This window comes from Clarias gariepinus, chromosome 10, assembly GCF_024256425.1.
Source record: "Clarias gariepinus isolate MV-2021 ecotype Netherlands chromosome 10, CGAR_prim_01v2, whole genome shotgun sequence".
Taxonomy (NCBI): Eukaryota; Metazoa; Chordata; class Actinopteri; order Siluriformes; family Clariidae; genus Clarias; species Clarias gariepinus.
Window position 1 is genome coordinate 6,767,362 of NC_071109.1, and position 22,287 is coordinate 6,789,648.

The window sequence follows — 22,287 nt, forward strand, 5'->3', positions numbered from 1 at the left end:
CTGAAATGGCGATTTTTTTAATTTATTTATTTTTTTGGCCAGGCAGTGTATTTTAATATTTTTATTATACTTATTTGTTGATTTGGAATAATAAAATGGAATAAAAATAAATAAATAGTTTTTTAGTTATTATATAAATTATACATTTTGTGTAACATGTAAATATGAAATGATAAACTTGAAATGGTATTTTCTGTGTGTGTGTGTCTTGGAGGTTTGATATGGCTGTATACCTCAGTACAGTAATTATTGTTATTATTATTATTATTATTATTATTATTAATAATAATAATAATAATAATAATAATAATAAAATAATTGGTTGGTTTTTATACAGAACAAGTTATTACAGCAGTCATAGTAGACATATTGGGTCACTTACTTTTACACACACTAAATTTTAAATATTAAGTTGCTTGTTTTTCCTGTTTTATTCCTTACAACTGTCTTTGGTTTCAAAGGGGTTAATTTGAGTTGTTTATCTCCATATTGTTACGTGATGACGTAGCAACGAAACAGCCACCCGTTTTCTGACATATCCCGCCTCCTGACGTATGATTGGTCAGACTCAAAACGCCTTACAAGATCTGATTGGACAAAATTTGCGTGAACGGCAAAACGAGCCGGAAGTGGTCGGAATGCAGGTATGTTGAATAAAAGCTCGTACAATGAAAAATGGCGGACTCTCCGCGTAGAGAGAGAAAAGGTCCAGCGGAGAGGGATAGATCGGACCGGGGTGCACGGTCCAGGAGAAAGCTGGTAATGGGGACTGATAAAGGTGTTCCTGAGGCCGAAACTCTGGGCTGTTATGATGCACCGTGTGGAAAAGAGCAGCGGCGCGAGCGCTCAGGTGAGCTTCAGCATCTGACAGCTCGCGCACCCTAAGTGCCATGGAGACAGCTCGAGCTGTGCTTTAAATGTGGTTTATTTTTAATTATCTCATTAACATTTAAGTGATTTATATTACTGTTAGGCCTTATGTTACCTCAGGAAAAGGTCAATTTAAACCAAATGTCACTAACGGTCATAAGAACTAACAGCAGTGTTTTGTTTAGTTTTTTCATTAAAGGTGCAATAGTCAGGATTTTTATGTTTTATTAGTACAAATAAGGTGAAGAAACCAGAAATGTACATACACTTAAGAAAAAAATGTTTTGGTGTTTTTTTTTTTCCTCTTCTTTACTGTCTAACATTTTATCAGAGTAAACTTTTTCTGTTTTAAATCAATAAATATTAACATTTTTTGCATATGTTAATTTATCACAAAAAAACTTACATACACTTCCGTACTTCTCCACTTGGGCCAGATGTCCCAGATGTCCTCCCGCAAGCTTTCTACAATAGTTTGCTGGAATTTAGGCCCACTCCTCTCGACAGAACTGGTGTAACTGGGTCAGGTTTGTAGGCCTTCTTGCTCGCACTCGGCTTTTCAGTGCCGACCACAAATTTTCCGTGAGATTGCGATCGGGGCTTTTAACAGTTCTGCAGACCTTGAAATAATGGCTTTCTCCTGCCAGAGTTACCTTTCAGCTCATGGTGGTACAGGACTCGTTTTACTGTGGATAATGACACTATCTTACCAGTTTCAGCCAGCGTCTTCACAAGGTCATTTGCTGTTGTCCTGGGGTTGATTCGCACATTTCTTAACAAAAAACGTTCCTCTCTGGTACTCAGAATCCGTCTCCTTCCTGAGCGGTGTGATGGTTGTACATTCCCATGTTTTTTATACTTGCGTATTATTGCCTGAGGGGATGAACGTGGGACCTTCAGGCCTCTGGAAATTGCACCTAAGGATGAGCCATACTTATAGCGGTCCACAGATCTTTTCATGATGTCTTGGTTTAATTTTTCTTGATTTTCCCATGATTGTCAAAGAAAGAGGCTCTGTGTTTTCGGTGTGCCTTTATATGTACAGTATGCACAGGTGTGCCACCAATTAACTCGAATAGAATCAATTAACGTATCAGAAGCTTCTTAATTTCATAATAGAATTATCTGGAGCTTTCTTTTTGTTTAAAGAAACAAATTTAATGTATGTAAACTTCTGACTCTAAAAATACATAATTCTCCTTTGCTCAGTTCTGACATTTAACAAATGAAAAAAATATGTTAATACTAGGGATGCACCGAAATGAAAATTCTGGGCCGAAAACGAAACCGAAATTTTTGGATGCACTTGGCCGAAAACCGATACCGAAACCGAAAATGGCTTCATTAAAAAACATGTTTAAAATATTTTCTTTTTGTTTGTATTAAAAAAACTACAAATTAATTAAGCAATCAAACTTTTATTGATAATAAATAACAGTAATAAGGCTGTTTAACAATAACAAAACTTGCTTCCAAGTGCTTCCAAACCGCCGACATACTCCGTGTTTGATGCGTAATGACAGCGCGAACGAGACGGGAGGATGGGAGAGGCGTGGCGACAATTTCGGCTTTTATTTTCGGCGCTTTCTTACGTTTCGGCCGAAACCGATAATGCTATTTCGGCCGAAAATTTTCGGCGGCCGAAATTTCGGTGCATCCCTAGTTAATACTGTATTTATTGATCTAAAACAGAAAAGTCTATATTATTAGTATAGTATTCAACTGTATATTATCAAGCTGAGAAAAGTCTTTTGAGAAACTAATGATATGTTCTTTGTGATTGGATGCAGCTCCTGTCAGTAATTTTATATTAGGGACGGGAATCACTAGTCACCTGCCGATTGAGATTTTATAAATACAGCGGTACCTCAACATACGAACATGCGGTTGCTTATTGCTAATTTTTTTTACCATGAATCGTTCTAAAAAACAAGGACAGGATAATGGAACATGTTAGTTTTATAATGCATAAAGCCAATTGTGCTAGTATCCTAGACAATGTTTGTTGGTCTCAGCCACCCAGAAATATTACCAATATTATCCATTTCCAACACTATAATTATACTTTTGCATATGAAAAACAATCAAAATATTTGGAAAAGACATTAAAATGAAGTAAAATATGAAATAAATGCACATTAAACCTCTTTTAACCTTACTTTACGTTTCCTTTTGGCGCAGGCTGCTTTAAAAGTGAAACGTGGCTCCATTTCCTTCTTGCTGCCGTCTTTGATAACATTCTTGGGACTCATGGTGCTATGTCTTTACTAAATCTTGCAACAAAAAACACAAAAAATATGTAAACTTGTGTCGTTTGGTTCGGTTGCTCGTATATTGAAAATGCTTCGTATCCTGAGGCAAATGTCTTGCAAAATTTCAGTTCTTAAGGTGTACATTTGTGATTTTTTTTTTTTTTTGGTTACAATTTTAAACCTTTAAAAAAAAGTTTAATGAATGCTTAAATGTAGTTCGTTCCTTATAACATTAGTTTTCTTATTTAAAAACCAAGCACAGCATTTAAACAATACAAACTAACTTAAAATAACAAATTCAAGAGTTAAACATTTAACTGAGCCACACATATCTCAGTCCTTCGCCGTAATTATTATTTCTAAATAAACTTGCGACCTACCACATGGAATAAAAGTGTGTAAATAGTGCGCCTCCAAAGTCTCAGAATTCAATTTGACAGCGACTGACTTATTAGTGCTCGCAGTATTTTTGAGACTGGTGTAAGTGTGTGTAATGAGTGGGTTTAAGACTAATTTGCTCTCAGAGTTTGGAAAAAAGGGAGGATTGGAGGCTTTTAACTCGCGCATTTTTTAACACTGTAACGTCATAAAATTCGTTTCTGCTGCAGTTTCTGCACTCGGTACAGAATTCTGGTCACTGGCTGATCGACCGCTTCAACCCTATCATACTGTAGATGTGAAAATAGTTTTTAAAAAATTAATTTTGGAGTCAGTGTGGCGATACAGGAATCTCTGCACAAAAGTATCACCATTCATAATGGAGTTTATTTATTTATTTATTTATTTTCCCTCCATTTCTATTTCATAGACCGCGCCCATTCTGGCGTTAACGTTCCACCTTTGAGCAGTCCAATGTCTAAAAACTAAAAACTGCTTGAAAGTTATGCTGTGTCAGTCCTTACTAATTAGTTGACCAATTGGTCTTTTTTTCACTTGACCTTCAGCCTGACCTACTTGAGGTTTTTCTCGGGGTGTACTGAGTATTGTTCATTTTTTTTCTGCTTAGACGAGGAGGACGTCATGAACGAGCCGTCCCTCCTGAGGTTCATGTGTGCCGAGTTGACCAGAGGCTACTTCCTGGAGCATAACGAGGCCAAGTACACGGAGCGCAGAGAGAGAATCTACACATGCATGAGGATCCCTAAAGAGCTCGAGAAGGTGTGCCTTGTGCATACACACTGTCCTGCTTATACACACACACAGGCAAATGTCTCTCGCTTGCTCTCTCTCTCTCTCTCACTCTCACACACACACACATCTCCACTCACTGTAACAAAGTACACTTTGTGTACTCTTTAGTTTTATGATAGTTCTGCCCATGACTGATTCTGTCGCTCAGGAAAGCACAGGTCGTAGACACACAACGGGGACGGTGTGTGACGTGTAATCGGTGTTGTAATGACGTGAAGTAAGTTTGCACAAGCCTGTCGTGTTGGTCGTGCTGGCAGGATTATGCAATTCAGGAAGGAACTAAGGTTAAAAACATCCACAGTTTTCAGGTAACAGGAGACAACGTTCAGTGTCTAATCAAAACCCTTATCAAGGGTCAATAATTAATGCTTATTTCACATGTTGATATTGCCAGAAGGTGCAATCTACGGTATGATCACGAACATGCCATCCAGCCTACCAGCAGAGACCAGTGTGAACAAAATCAAGCCTTACCAAGGCCATATGACAAACTCCACGGTGACACAGGTCTCACAAATCCTTTACATGCTAAGGAAAATCCATATTCAGCTTCATCCTTGACTATAACTTACCTAATTTTTATCCAGAACCCGATGACATCATTTCCATGATGTGCTTCAGAAGACTGTTATTTATTGTATTTGCAAAGCCAGAATAATTGGCACTAAGGCCACAAAAAAAATAATGCTTGTTTTTTCTTCTTTTTTTTTTACCCCTCTTTGATCTTTTCCCCCTCTTTGATCCCCTCTTTGATCTTTAACCCCCCCAAAAAAAAATTACGATACAAACCAATGCCAAATTTCTGCGAGTGTCTGTGTGCATTTGTATGTTGCCAAGTGTAATCAAGAGTACAGTTTACAAATAATGATTTCCTTTAGAGTATCAATTTACTTTCTGTTTATGTATATACATAAAATAACGCCGAAGAATTCTAGAATTTTAATTTGTCAGAAAGTGTTGATAAGTGTTTTTTAAAGGCAGCTTTAATGGAACTTCTGGATGTAGTTCATGGCACAGGTTCATATCACAGTGTTTATTTGGACACATTGTCGTTTCTATAGTAACACATATATGAAGGATGGTTCATACAACCAGAGGTCAATAAGAAAACATTTTAAACCGTTTTAAAAAATGTAAAAAAAAATATAAATAAATAAATAAATAAATAAATAAATCACTTTAATAAGAATGAATGTGTATAACTTAGGTGTGCAACAAAACTGGTAGACGAGGATACATGCAAAAAGGACTTAAGCAAAAATAGTTTTAGGGTTTATAGAAAAAAATACAACAAATGATATTTTTTCTAATATTGTAAAATAAAACAATATTTGATTATATTTATTTTAAATAAAAAAGTGTGGTCTCAGACTCTCTAAGAGGTCAGGTAATTAAAAAACAAACTCTAGCGCTGTGATGTTAAAGCAATCAGTATTTATCACCACTAGATGGAAGAGCTGATCCGCGTTTTGCTCAAACCTGTTCCGACGTTTTTAAACCCCTTTTTCAGAGTTGTATTTAAAAATACATATAAATCTATTCCGAGGCTCGTTGCTTTCCCTGACCCACTCACACGAACAGAAATGCTAAACAAAGGGCCCGCGTTGTCGCCCGAGTGAATGGGGTAGTGTGTAACGTGTGTGAGAGGTGAAGAGATGGAAATGATAAAGAATGATTAGCTGGTGAAAGCCCTATTGTACACAGGAGTGTACTGGGGTCGACTTAAGCACATGGTGGATAGTTTAATGTAATAAAGATGGGCAAGTTAGTTAGTGAAAGCGTTGATGAAGAGTGTAAAGAGTGTATCATTTCATCAGAAAAAACTATACACTAACTAAAGGCATTATTATTATTATTATTATTATTATTATCATGATTATTATTATTAGGGTTATCGCTCTCTCTCTCTCTCTCTCTCTCTCTCTCTCTCTCTGTTTCTCTATAATTTTTTTCCTACCCTGTAGAACTTTCTTATCAGTAGCTAAAATTTATAGTTACCACGTTTCTTTGACTTTGGTTCTACCTGATGTGTCAAAAAACCCAAATACACAGATCCTTGCTTGCTTAAGGGTTTAAGGGTTTCTTCCTTTTTTTTTTTCTTTTTAAAAAAGCCTTGCAGCATGCGTGTGCGTCACTCGTAAAGTCAACATCCGTGCGCGCGTTTGTACCGTTTACTATAACGTTGTGACCGTGTGTGTGTGTGTGTGTGTGTATGCGTAAAGCATTTTTTTTTGGTCTGTGTGTGTCTAAGTGTAGTGACTGTTCTGTAGTAACTGTACTGCAACAACAGCCTTCGTAAAGTAAAAGGTTAAAAAGTCTGCAGCAGTGCGGGAGATGATCCCGTTTAATGACGATGCAACGTCACTTTTCCGCCAAATCCTTAAAAGGAGGCAAAGGCAAGTGTTATTAGAGAGGTTACACAAAAGTAAAAAAAAAATCCAGTTTATCCAGATTCCAGTTAGGATTCAGTTAGTGTATGTGAGAAAGTCGTCCTACACAATAACCCTCCTCCTCTTCCTCTTTAATCTCACACCAACTACGGTTCTTTTCAAAGGTAAAGTGCAGGTTAATTTGTTTTATTTTTACGTTATAATTTGTATACATTTTTTTTATATTAATATTTTTGGGTTGTGGAACAATTCATTTGACTTTCCATTATTTCCTACGAGGGAAATTCGCTTTTATATACGAGTGTTTTGGATTGCAAGCACGTTTCTGAAACGAGGTTTAACTGTACAGTTTCATCAGAGGTAACATTTCCTGTTGTGACACTTTTTAGATTTATTATATTCCGATCACTTCAACACAGTATCTTTGTTTGGTGAGCGAAGGTAGCAGAGTCTGACGCGGACAAAATGATAGAACACCTAAAAAGGAGACGTTTGGCATAAGACAGCTACTGTCCGCCGTAAGAAAGTTTTGCTTTTTGCTAACGGTGAGATTTCTGTTCTTCTCCCACACACAGCTCATGATGTTCGGCTGCTTCCTGTGTCTTGACGCATTCCTCTACGTCTTCACGTTACTGCCCCTCCGAACCCTGCTCGCCTTCCTGAGACTGCTGACCATCCCCTGTTGTGGCCTTGGGTACACACATACACACAAACACACACACACACAAACACACACAGACTTCAGTTCTTTCTCAAGTTTCCTCTTGCGTACGCCTGCACTCTTTAACCAACTGCAGTTATTCGACTTTGTCTCCTCGTCTTTTTTTGTCCCCCCTCCTTCCTGTCGTATTCTTTCCCAGGGCACACGTGTGCCCGTATTGCAGACGGAGCAGGTAGGCTGTGGTGTTAAACTGTAAATCCATTCATTCATCCATCCATTCATTTATTCATTTATTGACCGTGCCATGCTTTTACTTTCTAAAAACTGCACACAAGATCTCATTCTATCACTCAGCGTCTAAACTCCGACTTGTAAAAACGTCTTCACCGTTCTCCTAATCACAAGTCGAAATGATCCGAAAGCTGCGATCGACATCACGCTGTAAACAAGAGCTCGAAAAACCTCATGCTGCTTTGCTTTTTTTTTTTTTTCACAACACCACAGAACAGATCGTAGAGACAAATGTGCGCTGCTCTGCATGTGACACACCTTTTAAGCCTTTTAGGGTTTTTTTTGTTAAAAAATAAAAATGAATCCTTGTGTTTATTCTGGTGTCGAGCCTAACACCAGACGCACACATTTCTGCCTAAACCAAGCAACCAAGTGGTTTTACAGATTTTATTTAATAAAAAAAGAAGTGCTTGTTAAGTGTCAGTAAAATTACACAATGCTTAAAAAGTTTAGCTACTGTACAGTATAATAAATCCAATATATATGTAGTGCCCTACATAGGGTGTACAAGGAAAGTATGCTTAACATTTTTATAAGTAACAATATTAATTAAGTACATATATATTATATAATTTGTTAGATACAGTATATAGTACTGGTCTAAAGTTAGTTTTATAAATCTTCTACATTCTAAAGCAATACTGGAGATTTTAAACCTATGAAATAACATCGTGGTCTCGCACATGCAGGGTTGAAGGTTCGATTTCCACCTCGGGTCTGTGTACATGGAGTTTGCTTGTCCTTCCAGTGCTTGATGGGTAAAGAAATGCAGATTAGGTTAATTGGCATCTCAGATTAGAGTCTTTATGAAGGATTTACAGATCTTAAGCAGCAGATACATCTGAACATCAACTGTTCAAAGGAGATTATTGTACAGTATAGAAAAATTTAAATGATTTCAGTCAGAAGAAATCTTGATCGTGAAAACATTTACACAGAACAGTGTGGGAATAAAAATACATGATGTGTACGGAGAATCTTCAGGCTGGAGCACCTTGTTGATGAACCAGAAGGAACAACCAGACTGGTCTAATCTGCTAGAACTCGAATGAGCACTTTTTTTTTTTTTTTTTACAACCATGGTTAGCAAAGAAGCATCTCGGAAAACACAACTAGGCATACCTCGATGAGGATGAGGACAGGCTGGGTGTATATTCTGGAGTCATTTTAAACCAGGTACAGGTAGTCCCCGACTTACGAGCATGTTCGTAAGTCAAATTAGTTCTTATATCCGACAAAGTGAGTCTTGTACGCCTTTGACATGAATCTACAATGTAAAAGCAAAACAGAGAATGAATCTTACATGTCATATTTAAGCCTGTTGCCTCACATCGTGTGTTTTCCACTGCATTGGACTGTGAACTCTGTTTTGTTAAGGATTTTCCGAAATTAGGATTATTCACCATCAGGACAGATTCACAGCACAGACATTTTCTATCATCGTGCTCCTGGATTGATTCCTTGAAACTGGTGAGGCCGACTTATTTCTCCTGCAAACCAACACGCACATACATACAATATACTGGACTTTAGGCCTTTTGAACATTCACTTACACACTAAGAATACTGTATACTGTATGATTGTAAATATTTGTATCTGGTGCACTGCAGCGTCACGTGAGTTACTTCTGTGATTTGTTTGCATCTTCGAATGTTTGTAGAACCGCAGTCCGTTCGAATCTGCGGAAATTCGTAACTTGAACGTTCATAAGTCGGGGATTGCTGTATATTTTATTAATTGAATGATTAGTTGATTTATTTTGCTGGTCCAAGTGATCAGCATTGCAGCTTTTTTTTTTTTTTGCCTTGTTTTGTTTTGCAGTGTGTGAGAGACTTTTCCACACTTCTCATCTGACTCCTCAGCCGTGTAATCTCATCTCCCAAAATAGCAGCAAAGCAAAAACTTCTGCTCCTCTGTTTCCTGTCTGATGTTTGATCAGCGAGCAGAGTGAGCCTACCGATGTGAAGCCTCTTCAAGCCCTTTTCTGCTCTGTGTGCTGCTTGTCTTGTCACTCCAGATGTGTCTGTAATGTCATCTGCATGAAAGTAGTGTTCTGTGCTGCATTCCATGCGTCAATTCTATACAATCACACACACACACACACACACACACACACACGGTGATGTATAACATGGTTATACAGTACATATAAGTATGTGTTTGTGTGTGTGTGCGTTTTCAGCAGTGCTCGGTTCCTGCAGCCAGCCCAGGTGTGTGACCTGCTCAAGGGGCTGATTATGGTTCTGTGCTGCTCCATGATGCACTATGTAGATTACGCCATGATGTACCACCTGATCCGAGGACAGTCCGTCATCAAACTCTACATCATCTACAACATGCTGGAGGTTGGTGTGACGTCCAGGTGTGATCGTTTAGTGAGGCAAAATACCAAATGTAAAGTCAGATTCAGAATTATTGGCACCCTTGATAAAGATCAAAAGGGAGCAGAAATAATGTGGCGCAGACAGCATCACACAAAACCGTTCCAGCCAATCAACAGCATGGGGTGAGATTTATACTATAATTGATGACAAAGCAGCAGTTCTCGTCCAGGAATTTGAGGGGCGGAGCTTCTGAAGGAACATTAAAAGAAAAGGTTTTTGTTTATTTGGCTGTTGAGTTCAACAATTTTTCTCCATTATTTCCGCTGCTTAATGTCCAAATTCACAGTATTTGAGATGTGTAAAGTAACTACATCCACGAAATATGGGTAAAGAACATCATTTCCACTATCAGTGTATGATTAGGACTTAATCTGGACTTTTATAGAGCAGAGTGAAAGATAAGCTTTGATAGACTTTAAATTCAAATTTTATTTATCACATGCACAAATTAAATGCTTAAACGACTGCCCTTGACCTAAAATAAAAAGATTTCCATGCAATGAAAATATTGCAGTAGATAGTAGTGATGGGTCGTTCATGAGCGAACGAACGACTCGGACCAGAAGATATGAGAGGTGAGCTGCTCATTCTGTTTATTATAATATGTCCTTAGCTGCATTGTAATATTTTATTTACTGGAACTATAGTCAAAATTTGTGTATGAAGACGTGCTGGGGGTCTGTTTATTAAAAATGTAACATTTTATTTTATTTCTGTTTAAAAAAACTAAATGAACTAAATGACCCAAAAAAAGATTAGTTCATTTAGATGAACGAGATTCAAAGAACCGAGTCAGTAAAATAATTGAAACTTCCCATCACTAGTAGATAGTACGGGTTAATCGCGGAAGTAGCTTGCGTGTATTGTACAAAAATCTAATAGACTCATAGAAGCTGTGCTGATGTTGAATAATCCTAATTTCTGAAAAATCCTCAATGAAAGAGTTCACAGTCCAATACAGTGGAAGACAGCTTTGAGACAAAATTGTGTCCGGGATTCCCTTCGCGGTTTAAAGGCGCAGAGACAACACAGTTACATTTCACCGTGGGTTTTAATTCCTTAGGCGCGATTATAGTTTGTGGCCACATGATGGCGGTGTGGTGAAGGGGGAGAGGTTTGCTTTTACATTGTACATTTGTGTCAAAGGCGTATAAAACTCGCTCAGACTTAAGAACAAATCGGACTTACGGACGTGCTCCTGGAACGGTTACGTATATAAATTACACAGGAAAATAATGTGTAAAACAAAATCTAAACTGTAAGGTGTAATAATATGGTGTGTGGGTAAGATAGCAGCTGTGTGACTGAAACATTCAGGATGTGATCCTTATTTTATTGTGTAAAACGTTTTTGCCTCAAACACTGTGAAATAAATTTCACTAAGCTGAGCTGAAAGTAAAAAAGTATCCTCTCCTCCTGGATACAAGACCGTATTGTGTATTCTTTTATCTCCTCAGGTGGCAGACCGTCTCTTCTCGTCCTTTGGCCAGGACATCCTGGACGCTCTGTACTGGACCGCCACCGAGCCGAAATCCAGGAAGAGATCTCACATAGGAGTCATTCCACATTTCATCATGGCCGTCTTCTACGTCTGTATCCTTCTCACATGCACCAGGGTTTGTCATGAGTACAGATAACACATGCTCTGTAAGGGCTTTTGAGACAATACGTGTGTGCTGTGTTACTAAAGTTACACTGGAAGTTGTTTTCCTGAGCGTGAGAGTGTCTCAGTTCTGCATGCCATCCTCATCATGGTCCAGGCCTCTACGTTAAACGTGGCTTTCAACTCGCACAACAAGTCTCTGCTCACCATCATGATGTCCAACAACGTAAGCACACACACATACACACACACACACAGACACTTAAGTGCCCAAACACATACACAAGCGCACATGATGCATTTTTAGTGTAACAATTTTCCCATTTGAGAATTTGCAGTCATTAAAATATCCAGTAACAATTTAATAACCTGTCATGTGACTCAGTTTTTCCATTATAACATAACTGGTTGAATTAAACAAACCATAATCCACTGATAATAAATACAGTACATCTCCGACTTACAAACATTCGAGTTACGTATTTCTGCAAATACCAACTGACCGCGCTTCTACGAACATGTCTGTCCTGATGGTGAATAATCCTACTGTAATTTCAGAAAAAATCCTTAACAAGTCTACAGTCCAATACAGTGGAAAACAGCTATGAGACAAAATGGCGTCTAGAATTCCCCTCGCGATTTAATGGCGCAGTCTTGTATAATGCGGAACCGGAAAACAACACTTTCACTTGTGTGAGGCATGTTTAAAAAGACTCATATGCGGTTATGGTTTTTGGCCACATGATGGCAGTGTGGGGTAAAGGGACAGATGCATTGTAGCGCTGAAGATCTTTGCCCGAACACGACGGGACCTGACAGGATCCGACGCGTTCGATCGTGTTCGGGCTTAATTAATATAATTTTACTTGGGCTCGGGCCAGGCTCGGGCTTGCGCGGTAAATGAGCGGTCATGTGATGCGTTTTGATTAGCGCGAGAGAAATGCGAAAATGGATGCTGAGGAGGTGAAACAGAGGCTTGCCACTGGCGATTACGTTTTAAAGTCTGCGGTGTGGGAAAGTTTTGACCATGTACATAATGAGAATAATGCGCCGGTGGGTTATGTAAAATGCAAAAAGTGCGACATTCTATTAAAGTACGACGGCAAATGGGTATTGAATAATAAATAATGTTTGGCTGTAAACGTGTTCTGGCTTTTAAAAGGCTGTCAATCAAAATGTCGGGCTCGGGCTGAATTCTGTCAGGCCCGGTTACAGCTCTAATGCATCGCTCAGATTTGGCCAAGTGGAGTGCCTTACATTGTCTATTCGTGTCAAAAGTGTACAAAACTCACTTTGTCAGACTTAAAAACAAACCCGATTTATGAACGTGCTCCGTAAATGGAGCAAGTTCGTAGGTCAGGGACTACCTGTAGTGTAGAGCTGTTATATAAAATCAATATCACACTCAAGGTCATGCTGTCAGTGCTGATGATCAGTACAACACTCCAGCTTGGGTCTTATTGGTTAATTAATGTCAATCAACTGTCTGAGCTGCTGGTAAAGAAAATCAATCAACAATTTTTGACCAATCAGAATTCAACATTACTGTGGTAAAATGGTAGATCTATAGATGTGTCCTTCATGTTATCGCAGTCAGGTTTATAGATGGACTGTCCAAGTGTTATCAGTATAAGAACTTATTATTATAAGAACCTATTGGATGGATGTGTGTTACAGTGACGTTGTGTGTGTGTGTGTGTGTTTATTTTCTCTGTTCTCTCATTTGTCACAGTTTGTTGAGATCAAAGGAAGCGTCTTTAAAAAGTTTGAGAAAAACAACCTTTTTCAGATGTCTAACAGCGGTGAGTCGAAGCTCAATCTCTCAATCCCTCCGTAATGTGTTTAATGTCTAAATAATTGAGATCCTCAAACTGATTTTAATCTTACAAAAAGATAACCAGAGTAAACACAAAATGCAGTTTTTAAGTGATGATTTCATTTATAAATGGGAAGTGTTTGAACCCCGGTGAGAGCCATTATCTACAAATGGAGAAAGCTCGGAACACTCTTTAACATGCATGCTACAGTACTAACAAATTTGTGTTAATTCAATAAACGAGCTATTCGGGTTCTACTACTGCACATTCATGTAAAGGTTGACAGCCCTAGTATTGGAGAAGGAGGAGGAAGGTGATGAAGATGATGATGATAGCTTGTTGCTGCTCTGTCCTGCAGACATTAAGGAACGCTTCACTAACTGCATCCTGCTGCTGATTGTGTGTCTGAGGAACATGGAGCAGTTCTCCTGGAACTCAGGTCTGAACTCGACCTCTCTCACACCACAGAATGCTTAACCTAGAGCGTGTGACTGGAGAACGCTGTATTTATTTGTCTTTGTTCGCATTCAAGTCACACTTTCTTTACCACAATGTGCAAATGTGCAGTGTGTATGCATGTGTTGGAGATATAAAAGCCAAACTATGAATGTTTATACCAGATTGGTCAAGATTTGGTGACGTTTATGGAAGAATAGGACGCGACATTGTCGTATCCTGTAAACGCAGAGGGAGTTGTAATATTAATGTGCTCTAATTAACAAGACCACAGCACTGACGAACTGTATTTCAGATCACAGTAACGCAGTTGGTTTAATGTTATGGCTTATTGGGTAATGGTTAAGTCATGTTGCTGATGTTCCATACAGTGTAACAAAATAATTAAAGTTTCAGTAATGCAACTTAAAAAGTGAAACTAATATATGAGATAGACTCATTACATGCAAAGCAAGATAGTTTAAGCTGTGATTGGTCATAATTGAGATGATTGTGGCTTACAGCTCATGAAAACCCCAAATCCACATTAAAATATTGTGAAAAGGTTCAATATTCTAGGATCAATGTGTCCCACTCTAATCAGCTAATTAAGCAATAACACCTGCAAAGGGTTCCTGAGCCTTGAAATGGTCTCTCAGTCTGGTTCAGTAGGAAGCACAATCATGGGAAAGACTGCTGACCTGACAGTTGTGCAGAAAACCATCACTGACATCCTTCAGGAGTGAACTGAGGCTGGAGTCAGTGCATCAAGAGCCACCACACACAGACAGATCCTGGACATGGGCTTCAAATGTCGTATTCCTCTTGTCAAGCCGCTCCTGAACAACAAACAATGCCAGAAGCGTCTTACCTTATCTCATTTGGAAACAAAGGACCCAGAGTCTGGAGGAAGAATGGAAAGGCACACACTGCAAGGTGCTTGAGGTCCAGTGTGAAGTTTCCACGGTCTGTGTTAATTTGGGGAGCCATGTCATCTGCTGTTGTTGGTCCCCTGTGCTTCATTAAGTCCAGAGTCAACGCAGCCGTCTACCAGGAGATTTTGGAGCACTTCATGCTTCCTCCGCCGACGAGATTTATGGGGACGCTGACTTAATTTTCCAGCAGCGAGAATGAAAGGAAAGGTGTACAGGACAGTGGTGAGACCAGCAATGCTCTACGGCTTAGAGACAGTGGCGCTGAAAAAAAGACAGGAGGCAGAGTTGGAGGTAGCAGAGCTGAAGATGTTGAGGTTCTTTTTGGGAGTGACAGGGATGGATATAATCAAGAATGAGTTTATCAGAGGGACAACCCACGTTAGATGTTTTGGAGATAAAGTCAGAGAGGCCAGATTGAGGTGGTTTGGGCATGTTCAGAGGAGAGATGGTGAATATATCGGTAGAAGGATGCTGAGGTTGGAACTGCCAGGCAGGAGGTCTAGAGGAAGACCAAAGAGGAGATTTATGGATGCAGTGAGAGAGAACATGAAGTTAGTTGGTGTGGGAGAAGAGGATGCAGAGGATAGGGTTAGATGGAGGCAAATGATTCGCTGTGGCGACCCCTGAAAGGGAACAGCCGAAAAACAAAGAAGAAGAAGAAGACTTAATTTTCCAGCAGGACTTGGCACCTGCCCACACTGCCAAAAACACCAAAACCTGGTTCAATGATCATGGGATTACTGTGCTTGATTGGCCAGCAAACTCCCCTGACCTGAACCCTATAGAGAATCTATGGGGCATTGCCAAGAGAAAGATGAGAGAAATGAAACCGAACAATGCAGAAGAGCTAAAGGCCGCTATTGAAGCATCCTAGTCTTCCATAACACCTCAGCAGTGCTACAGGCTGATAGCTTCCATGCCATGCCGCATTAAGGCAGTAATTACCGCAAAAAAGGGCCCAAACCAATGAGTACATGTACATACTTATACTTTTCAGAGGTCCGATATTGTTCTATTTACAATCCTTGTTTTATTGATTGCATGTAATATTCTAATTTTCTGAGATTTGGGGTTTTCATGAGCTGTAAGCCATAATCATTCCAATTATGACAAATCACGGCTTGAACTATCTTGCTTTGCATGTACTGTAATGAGTTTATCGTATATTAGTTTCACCTTTTAAGTTGCATAACTGAAATAAATGAACTTTTGCACAATTTTTCGAGTTTCACCTGAAGAGTTCCTCGTTCCACACCCCAAGTAGTGCCCCTGTTCAGGGGTTAGAGAAGGGATTTAGGATTCGAGCCACCACTGTTACATTCTTTACGGAATAAACAGCTTGCATGTACTCTGTTTGCTGTTCTCGCGCTAAGCTCATCCTTAAGAAACTAAGCGTAGTCACAGTAGCAACGTCAGTTTCAGGAGGGGTTTGTCTCGTCTTTCACGCGTTTACACTGAATGTGCTCTGACTGATTCGGATTACAATTATCAGCTCCCTTTTAAAAAATTTATCTTCATGGCTTTGGATTTTGGGGCCACTCACTCACGTTGACAGCGATGTCGTTTCCGTTTTAGATCACCTGTGGGTGCTGCTTCCAGACGTCCTCATGGTGGTGGCCTCCGAGATGACCGTGGACGTCGTAAAGCACGCGTTCATCACCAAATTCAATGACATCACCGCAGATGTAATAAGTGCATATGTTCAAATCTTTACACAAGGTGTACATGAAAGACTTACAGTAATATGAGGCAGTTTCAGAAACTTTCAGCAAAAAACACAAAAACACTGGGCAGATTGGTGCGTCATGCATTCATTGAGCTGTTTTTTTGTTTTGTTTTGTTTTTTTTCTTTCTGGTATGTCTATGTGTGTGTAGGTGTACAGAGAATACAAAGCCAGCTTGGCCCTTGAGCTCGTCAGCAGCCGGCAGCAGTATGTAAGTGTTTCTTTATGAGCACCGACGGCAAATAATTTTAATGTTAATCGCGCGGGTAAATGTTGTTACACACGCTCCTGGTTTGTTTTTTGCGCAGGCGTACACAGACTACAGCGACTCAGTGGCCAGGAGAATGGGCTTCATCCCTCTGCCTCTGGCTGTTCTGGTAAAAAGCTGCAGCTTACGTTTAGAGATGAAGAGAGAGCGGCGTTCTCTCTCTCGCTCTCGCTCTCTCTCGCTCTCTCTTTCCCTCTCTCTCTCTCTCCCTCCCTCTCTCTTCCTCCCTCCCCCTCGCTCTCTCTCGCTTTCTCGCTTTCTCTCTCTCTCGCTCTCTCTTTCCCTCTCCCTCTCTCTCCCTCCCTCTCTCTTCCTCCCTCCCTCTCCCTCTCTCTCGCTTTCTCTCTCTCTCTCTCTCTCGCTCTCTCTTTCCCTCTCCCTCTCTCTCCCTCGCTCTCTCTTTCCCTCTCCCTCTCTCTCCCTCCCTCTCTCTTCCTCCCTCCCTTTCCCTCTCTCTCGCTTTCTCTCGCTCTCTCTCTCCCTCGCTCTCTCTCTCCCTCGCTCTCTCCTGTCAGAGTGATACTGAACCGTCACTTGTGTGTCTTTTTTTTTTTTAAAACAGTAGTTATAAAAATAAAAAAACATTTAGAATGACATTAAATAAATAATATTTTATCAATGTTGAGGAACCACTGTGGTTCTCTCTCTCTCTCTCTCTTTTGTTCTCTCAGCTCATCCGAGTCGTAATGAGTTCTGTGAAGATCCAAGGAGCTCTCGCATCTGTCAGCCTGCTGCTGTTCTACCTCGGGTAATCGTCTCTCCTTAGATTATATAGTGATTATGTTCACATTAGTCCTGTACCACTCCACACCGGACTAAACCGTTTTGCACATTCACACTTATGAACATTTGTCTCTTTGCACTCATCCTGGACATCCATGGACACTGCAAATTCATGCACGTTTACAAATTTCCATTTAATTTCTTTGCTCGTTGCACATTAGTCACTTTCAATAAGACACTTTCATGCATATTTGGACATTTCTAATTAAATTTCCACTTCTAAATTTTTCGATATTGTACAGACATCATTTCTTCTCCATAGCATATATGCTTATCTTAGCTAAATTCATTTTCTATTTTATTTCCCTTTTTTTTTAATTTGCTATTAATCTTTTATTTTTAAGGTCACGGGCGGTCGTTTAAGCATTTCACCACATATCGTACTTTGTATGACTGTGTATGTGACAAATTAAATTAGAACTAAAATTTACATTTTTGTTCAGAATGATCACGCTGAAAGTGCTGAACAGTATCATTCTGCTGGGAAAATCCTGTCACTATGTCAAAGAGGCCAACATGGAGGGGAAGCTGTTCGATAAACCCAACACCCCGGCTCCGAAAAAGACCCCCAGAACCCCCAGCCATGCCAAATCTCCGCCTCCGTCAGGTAACACAACACAACACCCATCTTAGTTTCATTTCATTCCCTGATTACTGTTTATTAAAACACAACCAGTATATTTCTAATTCACTCTTTATATAAATAAATAAATAAATAAATATAATATATTCTTCAGATAAGAAGCCGAAAGCCCAGCATCCGCCCCCCTCCGTCACCTCCATCTCCAAGCAACCTGCCCCACGCACCCCGGACCTCCTCCCTCCGGCTCCTGTCGCCATGGAAACCAGCGAGCCTGCTCCAGAGAGTCCCTCTAAAGCAGAGGAGGAGGAGAAGAGCAGCGAGACTCCTCACGACACTGAGCTCGAACACAGTACGCTGAAGAAAGACCTGCTGGAGATCGATCGCTTCACTCTGTGTGGAAACCGCATACTTTAGCCGTCTCCGGTTCAGCGTGGAGACGAGACCCGGACGCGACGCTCGTCCCCGGGGTAGAGAAGGGGGGTCGCGAGATACACGGGCAGCGAGAATCACCCAGCAACGAACGTTCCAGTGATGGAGAATCCGCTGTCTGTGGGAGCCTGGCTGAGTCATGTGACCGAGGGTCCTGAAGGGAGGGTCCGGTGTCTCCTCCAGGTTTTATACTGGAGTAGAAAGAGAGAGAGAGACAGAATTTCAGTGCAGTGGATCTGCGCTGTCCTGAACAATGTGAGAAATCAGTAGATTGAGGTTATTAAATGTTATGATTAGCTATAGCAAAAAGTGACGAAATATAACATATCAGCGCTTTATACCTAATAAACAGGCCACCCCGGGGTCACAGGGGTCCAAGCTGAAAGTGATTTAAATTGCTGTACAATACAGTATTTCATATTTTAATACGTTTCCTACAGTATAGCATCAACTTTCGAAATGTTTACTCCCTTTATGCCACAGCGATGTGCCAACAGATCCATTTTTATTTATTTTTTAAAAATGACACACTGAGATTTAGTTTTTATCCATTTATAGTTAAATTTCATGTGGAAGATGAGCCATGAAATGAGTTTGTATTATCCCTTACGTTGAAGCGCCTAGAGCCTATTACTTGACTTCTCTTTTTTTTCCTTCCTCCTCTTCTTTTTACTAAAAATACAGCTTTAATGCTGACTCTTATAAAGCTCTGACACTGGAAAACTCCTTCCAAAAAATGCTAAATCAACACAGTCTTACAGAAAACTTCACCACGATTATAATACAGTATGTGCCAGAATATACAGGACTGAAATGAAAAGATGAACAATATGACCTTGTTGTGTCCTGTGAGTATATTCCTCCTAAAAGAAACCAACACGTACACTGTTAGCGTGATGCATGATGTAAGTGTCCGAAGTGTGTGTGTACCACCTCACTGTAGAGGTATCATTCACGCAACCCGACTCTCAACCTGGATTTCTGCGGGAACAGTTCTTGGTGGATCCTCACAGCTGAACACACTCTCCTTTAACATTCCGCACAAGTAGGCATCAGGTGGTGTAAGATCAGGGCATTGGGACAATTGTTCTGCCACCTTTTTGAAACCCGGTCCATATTCATGATCACTTCCTAATTTCCACTTCCTTTTCACTGATGGGAACACATCCATCTGGAGCTTTGCTCCGTCGACAAACGCAAATGCATCTGAGATGCGCGAGTTTCAGTACTGTATATTTTGGCGCCGACTGTACTTAGTAGTTAGCACTGTCGCCTCGCACCTCCAGGATTCGCACTTCTCACCTCCACTCCATGTGCACAGTGGGTTTCCTCCGGAACCTCCGGTTTCCTCCCACATTCCAAAAGGCTGATTTGTGTTTCCAAATTTTCCGTGGTGTATGATTAATAAGTATATGCACTTGTGCGGTGTGATGCAGTGGCACCTCTTCCAGGGTGCCCCCCGCCTTGTGCCCAGAGGATATCCCTGGGATAAGCTCCAGCCCCCACCCTTGTGATCCTACAACGCATAATCGGTATAAGTAATGGCTAGATGGATGGAGATTTAGATTAAATGGAGCATCCATTAAAAGAAATCCCTTTAAGTTAGCTGTTACTATGGAAACGGTATCATATTAGAATGGAAACATAAACCTGATATTTTAAATTGCTGTCTGATCTGGCAGGTTTAAGAATTCTGGGAAACACATTTGTAACCATAACAGCAAGAAAATACTTAAAATAACATTTAAATATATATTTTTTTATGTGACTAAAAAAGCATTTTCAACTTGAACCAATAAAGACGTCGTGTTGCTTGTTTAATAAATATATCAACTTAGTAACTAATAAACCTTCATCTCGGTATAACACAATAAGCCAGGTTTAGTCCAGATCATTAACAGATGTCGTAGATACAGTAGTGCCTAACTTAATTCACGCCGGTCACGCGGCTGGTACGCGGTTTGTCCAAGAAGAAAAGAGGCTTGAAGCTCATAGTGAGCGTTCTCTAACTATCATCGTCTAACATTCCAAATCAATGTAGTGTATTTATTTTTTTTACTTTTAATTTGCCAAATTGTTTACGGTTTGGTTTTCTAAAAATCTGCCACAATGCTGATGTATGCTTGCCATAAAGAAAAAAAATCCACCCTGAATGATTTGCCTGTCGATCTTTAAAAATAATAATCTTATTATAATAATGATCTTCAGCAGGGTTAGCTATTTTTATAGTTTAAACTTTTTTCATCAGGATAAATTACCCAGTAGAGATAAGGGATCACAAGAGATGATTCTTTTGTGTTGCAATTCCTGTTTATAAAATCTTTTTTACATTTCTGTATATCAGCAAAATGTTGCAGTTCCTCTAAAATCCTACAGGGGGCATACTCTAAAGTATTCACACACTTGGCGGGAAAGCACAGCACCCAGTTTGGTGGAAGTGTATTATTTGTGTTAATAAAATATATATATATATAATTTTAAAATCATGATACTTACAGAATCGCAATATAAATCGCATCACCTCCTAGGTATCGTGATAATATTGTATCAGACGATCCCTCGTTATTCCCATCCCCATAGTCTACAATGCCGTTAGTCTTCCTGCTGATATTATATAGGAATTTATCTCTACTTAAAGAGAGTGATGCAGCAGTGCTTTAGTGACGTAGCCCGCTCAGATCACTCGATCGATCATCAGACACACCACAAATATTTCAACATGAAGACTTTCCCATCACGTCACACTGATTTACCCTAGCGGCTAAGACGGATTCTTGTTCGCTTTAAATTGTGCATGACATTCGCTCAGCTCACTCTGGGAGGAACACTGCCTCATTCTTCGCTTTCTGCTCTGTCCATTCTGTCCTGTTCTTTCTGTTTTACTCCAGTTCGGTTCAGCTATTCATTCCATTCGCTAATAAAAATGAGACTCTGTTGAAGGAACGATATAATACACATTTAGTGCTAGTTATTTATTCTGGCAGTTTTTGCACGTTTAATGCATTTCATTTCAGGGAGTAAACCTTAAAGGGTTTTATTTGGGTTCGTTTTTAGCTTTTCTATAAAGTAAAAGAACGCTCTGTAAGTCTGGCTCGGGAAAAAAAAAACATTCCTAAGGGTATTAAAGGTGACTTTATTAGAGTTGTCATAGGTGTTGGGTTCAGGTCCAGGCTGAATATGTGCTCTTTCACACTGAAATAATGTTTCTTTTTTAGCTCACCGTTACACCAGCAGTGCAGGGACGTGACTCAGTAATTGTGTGTGTGTGTGTGTGTGTGTGTGTGTGTGTGTGTATGTATGATTTTGGAATAATTAATAAAGTCACTTTGTAATGTCATGACGTTTTGGTGTTTCTTAATTAACTGATTTTTTTGTGTGTGTGTGTGTGTGTGTGAGAACAGTGCAGACTCTTCATCCAGCTTTTTATCCTCATTGTTCTTCCATACGTTGGCGTTAAAGCTGCAATCATTGGTTTTATCTTGAACATATTTTGTAATATTTGGCAACATGTCTTGTAAAAAAAAAACTCAGTTCTGGAGAGCGATGAGTGTTGCAATCTTTGTCATTAGTACTAGTGACTTTAACTACTTTATTTAGCTCTCGACTTTCGAATTTAGCTTGAGTTTGTTTCACGCATTTCCTAATAAAAACAAGGAAGATGAGTATTTGA

General features: G+C 39.7%; 1 protein-coding gene across 3 annotated transcripts; it reads left to right on the forward strand.

The window, feature by feature from the left end:
• Positions 1-661: 661 nt before the first annotated feature.
• tapt1a (transmembrane anterior posterior transformation 1a) lies at positions 662-20,604 on the forward strand. 3 transcript variants are annotated; one of them, XM_053506405.1, is made up of 15 exons: positions 662-850; positions 4,129-4,280; positions 7,279-7,397; positions 7,564-7,596; positions 9,839-10,001; positions 11,498-11,633; positions 11,772-11,869; positions 13,376-13,445; positions 13,819-13,899; positions 16,406-16,515; positions 16,706-16,765; positions 16,863-16,931; positions 17,494-17,570; positions 18,049-18,212; positions 18,343-20,604. In XM_053506405.1, the coding sequence occupies exons 1-15, from the start codon at positions 676-678 to the stop codon at positions 18,600-18,602; spliced, it is 1,767 nt and encodes a 588-aa protein (XP_053362380.1). In that variant the 5' UTR covers positions 662-675; the 3' UTR covers positions 18,603-20,604. The 3 variants fall into 3 exon arrangements, with proteins under 3 accessions (XP_053362380.1, XP_053362381.1, XP_053362382.1); XM_053506406.1 differs by lacking the exon at positions 7,564-7,596; XM_053506407.1 differs by lacking the exon at positions 7,564-7,596 and having other exon boundaries at positions 9,842-10,001.
• Positions 20,605-22,287: the final 1,683 nt, after the last annotated feature.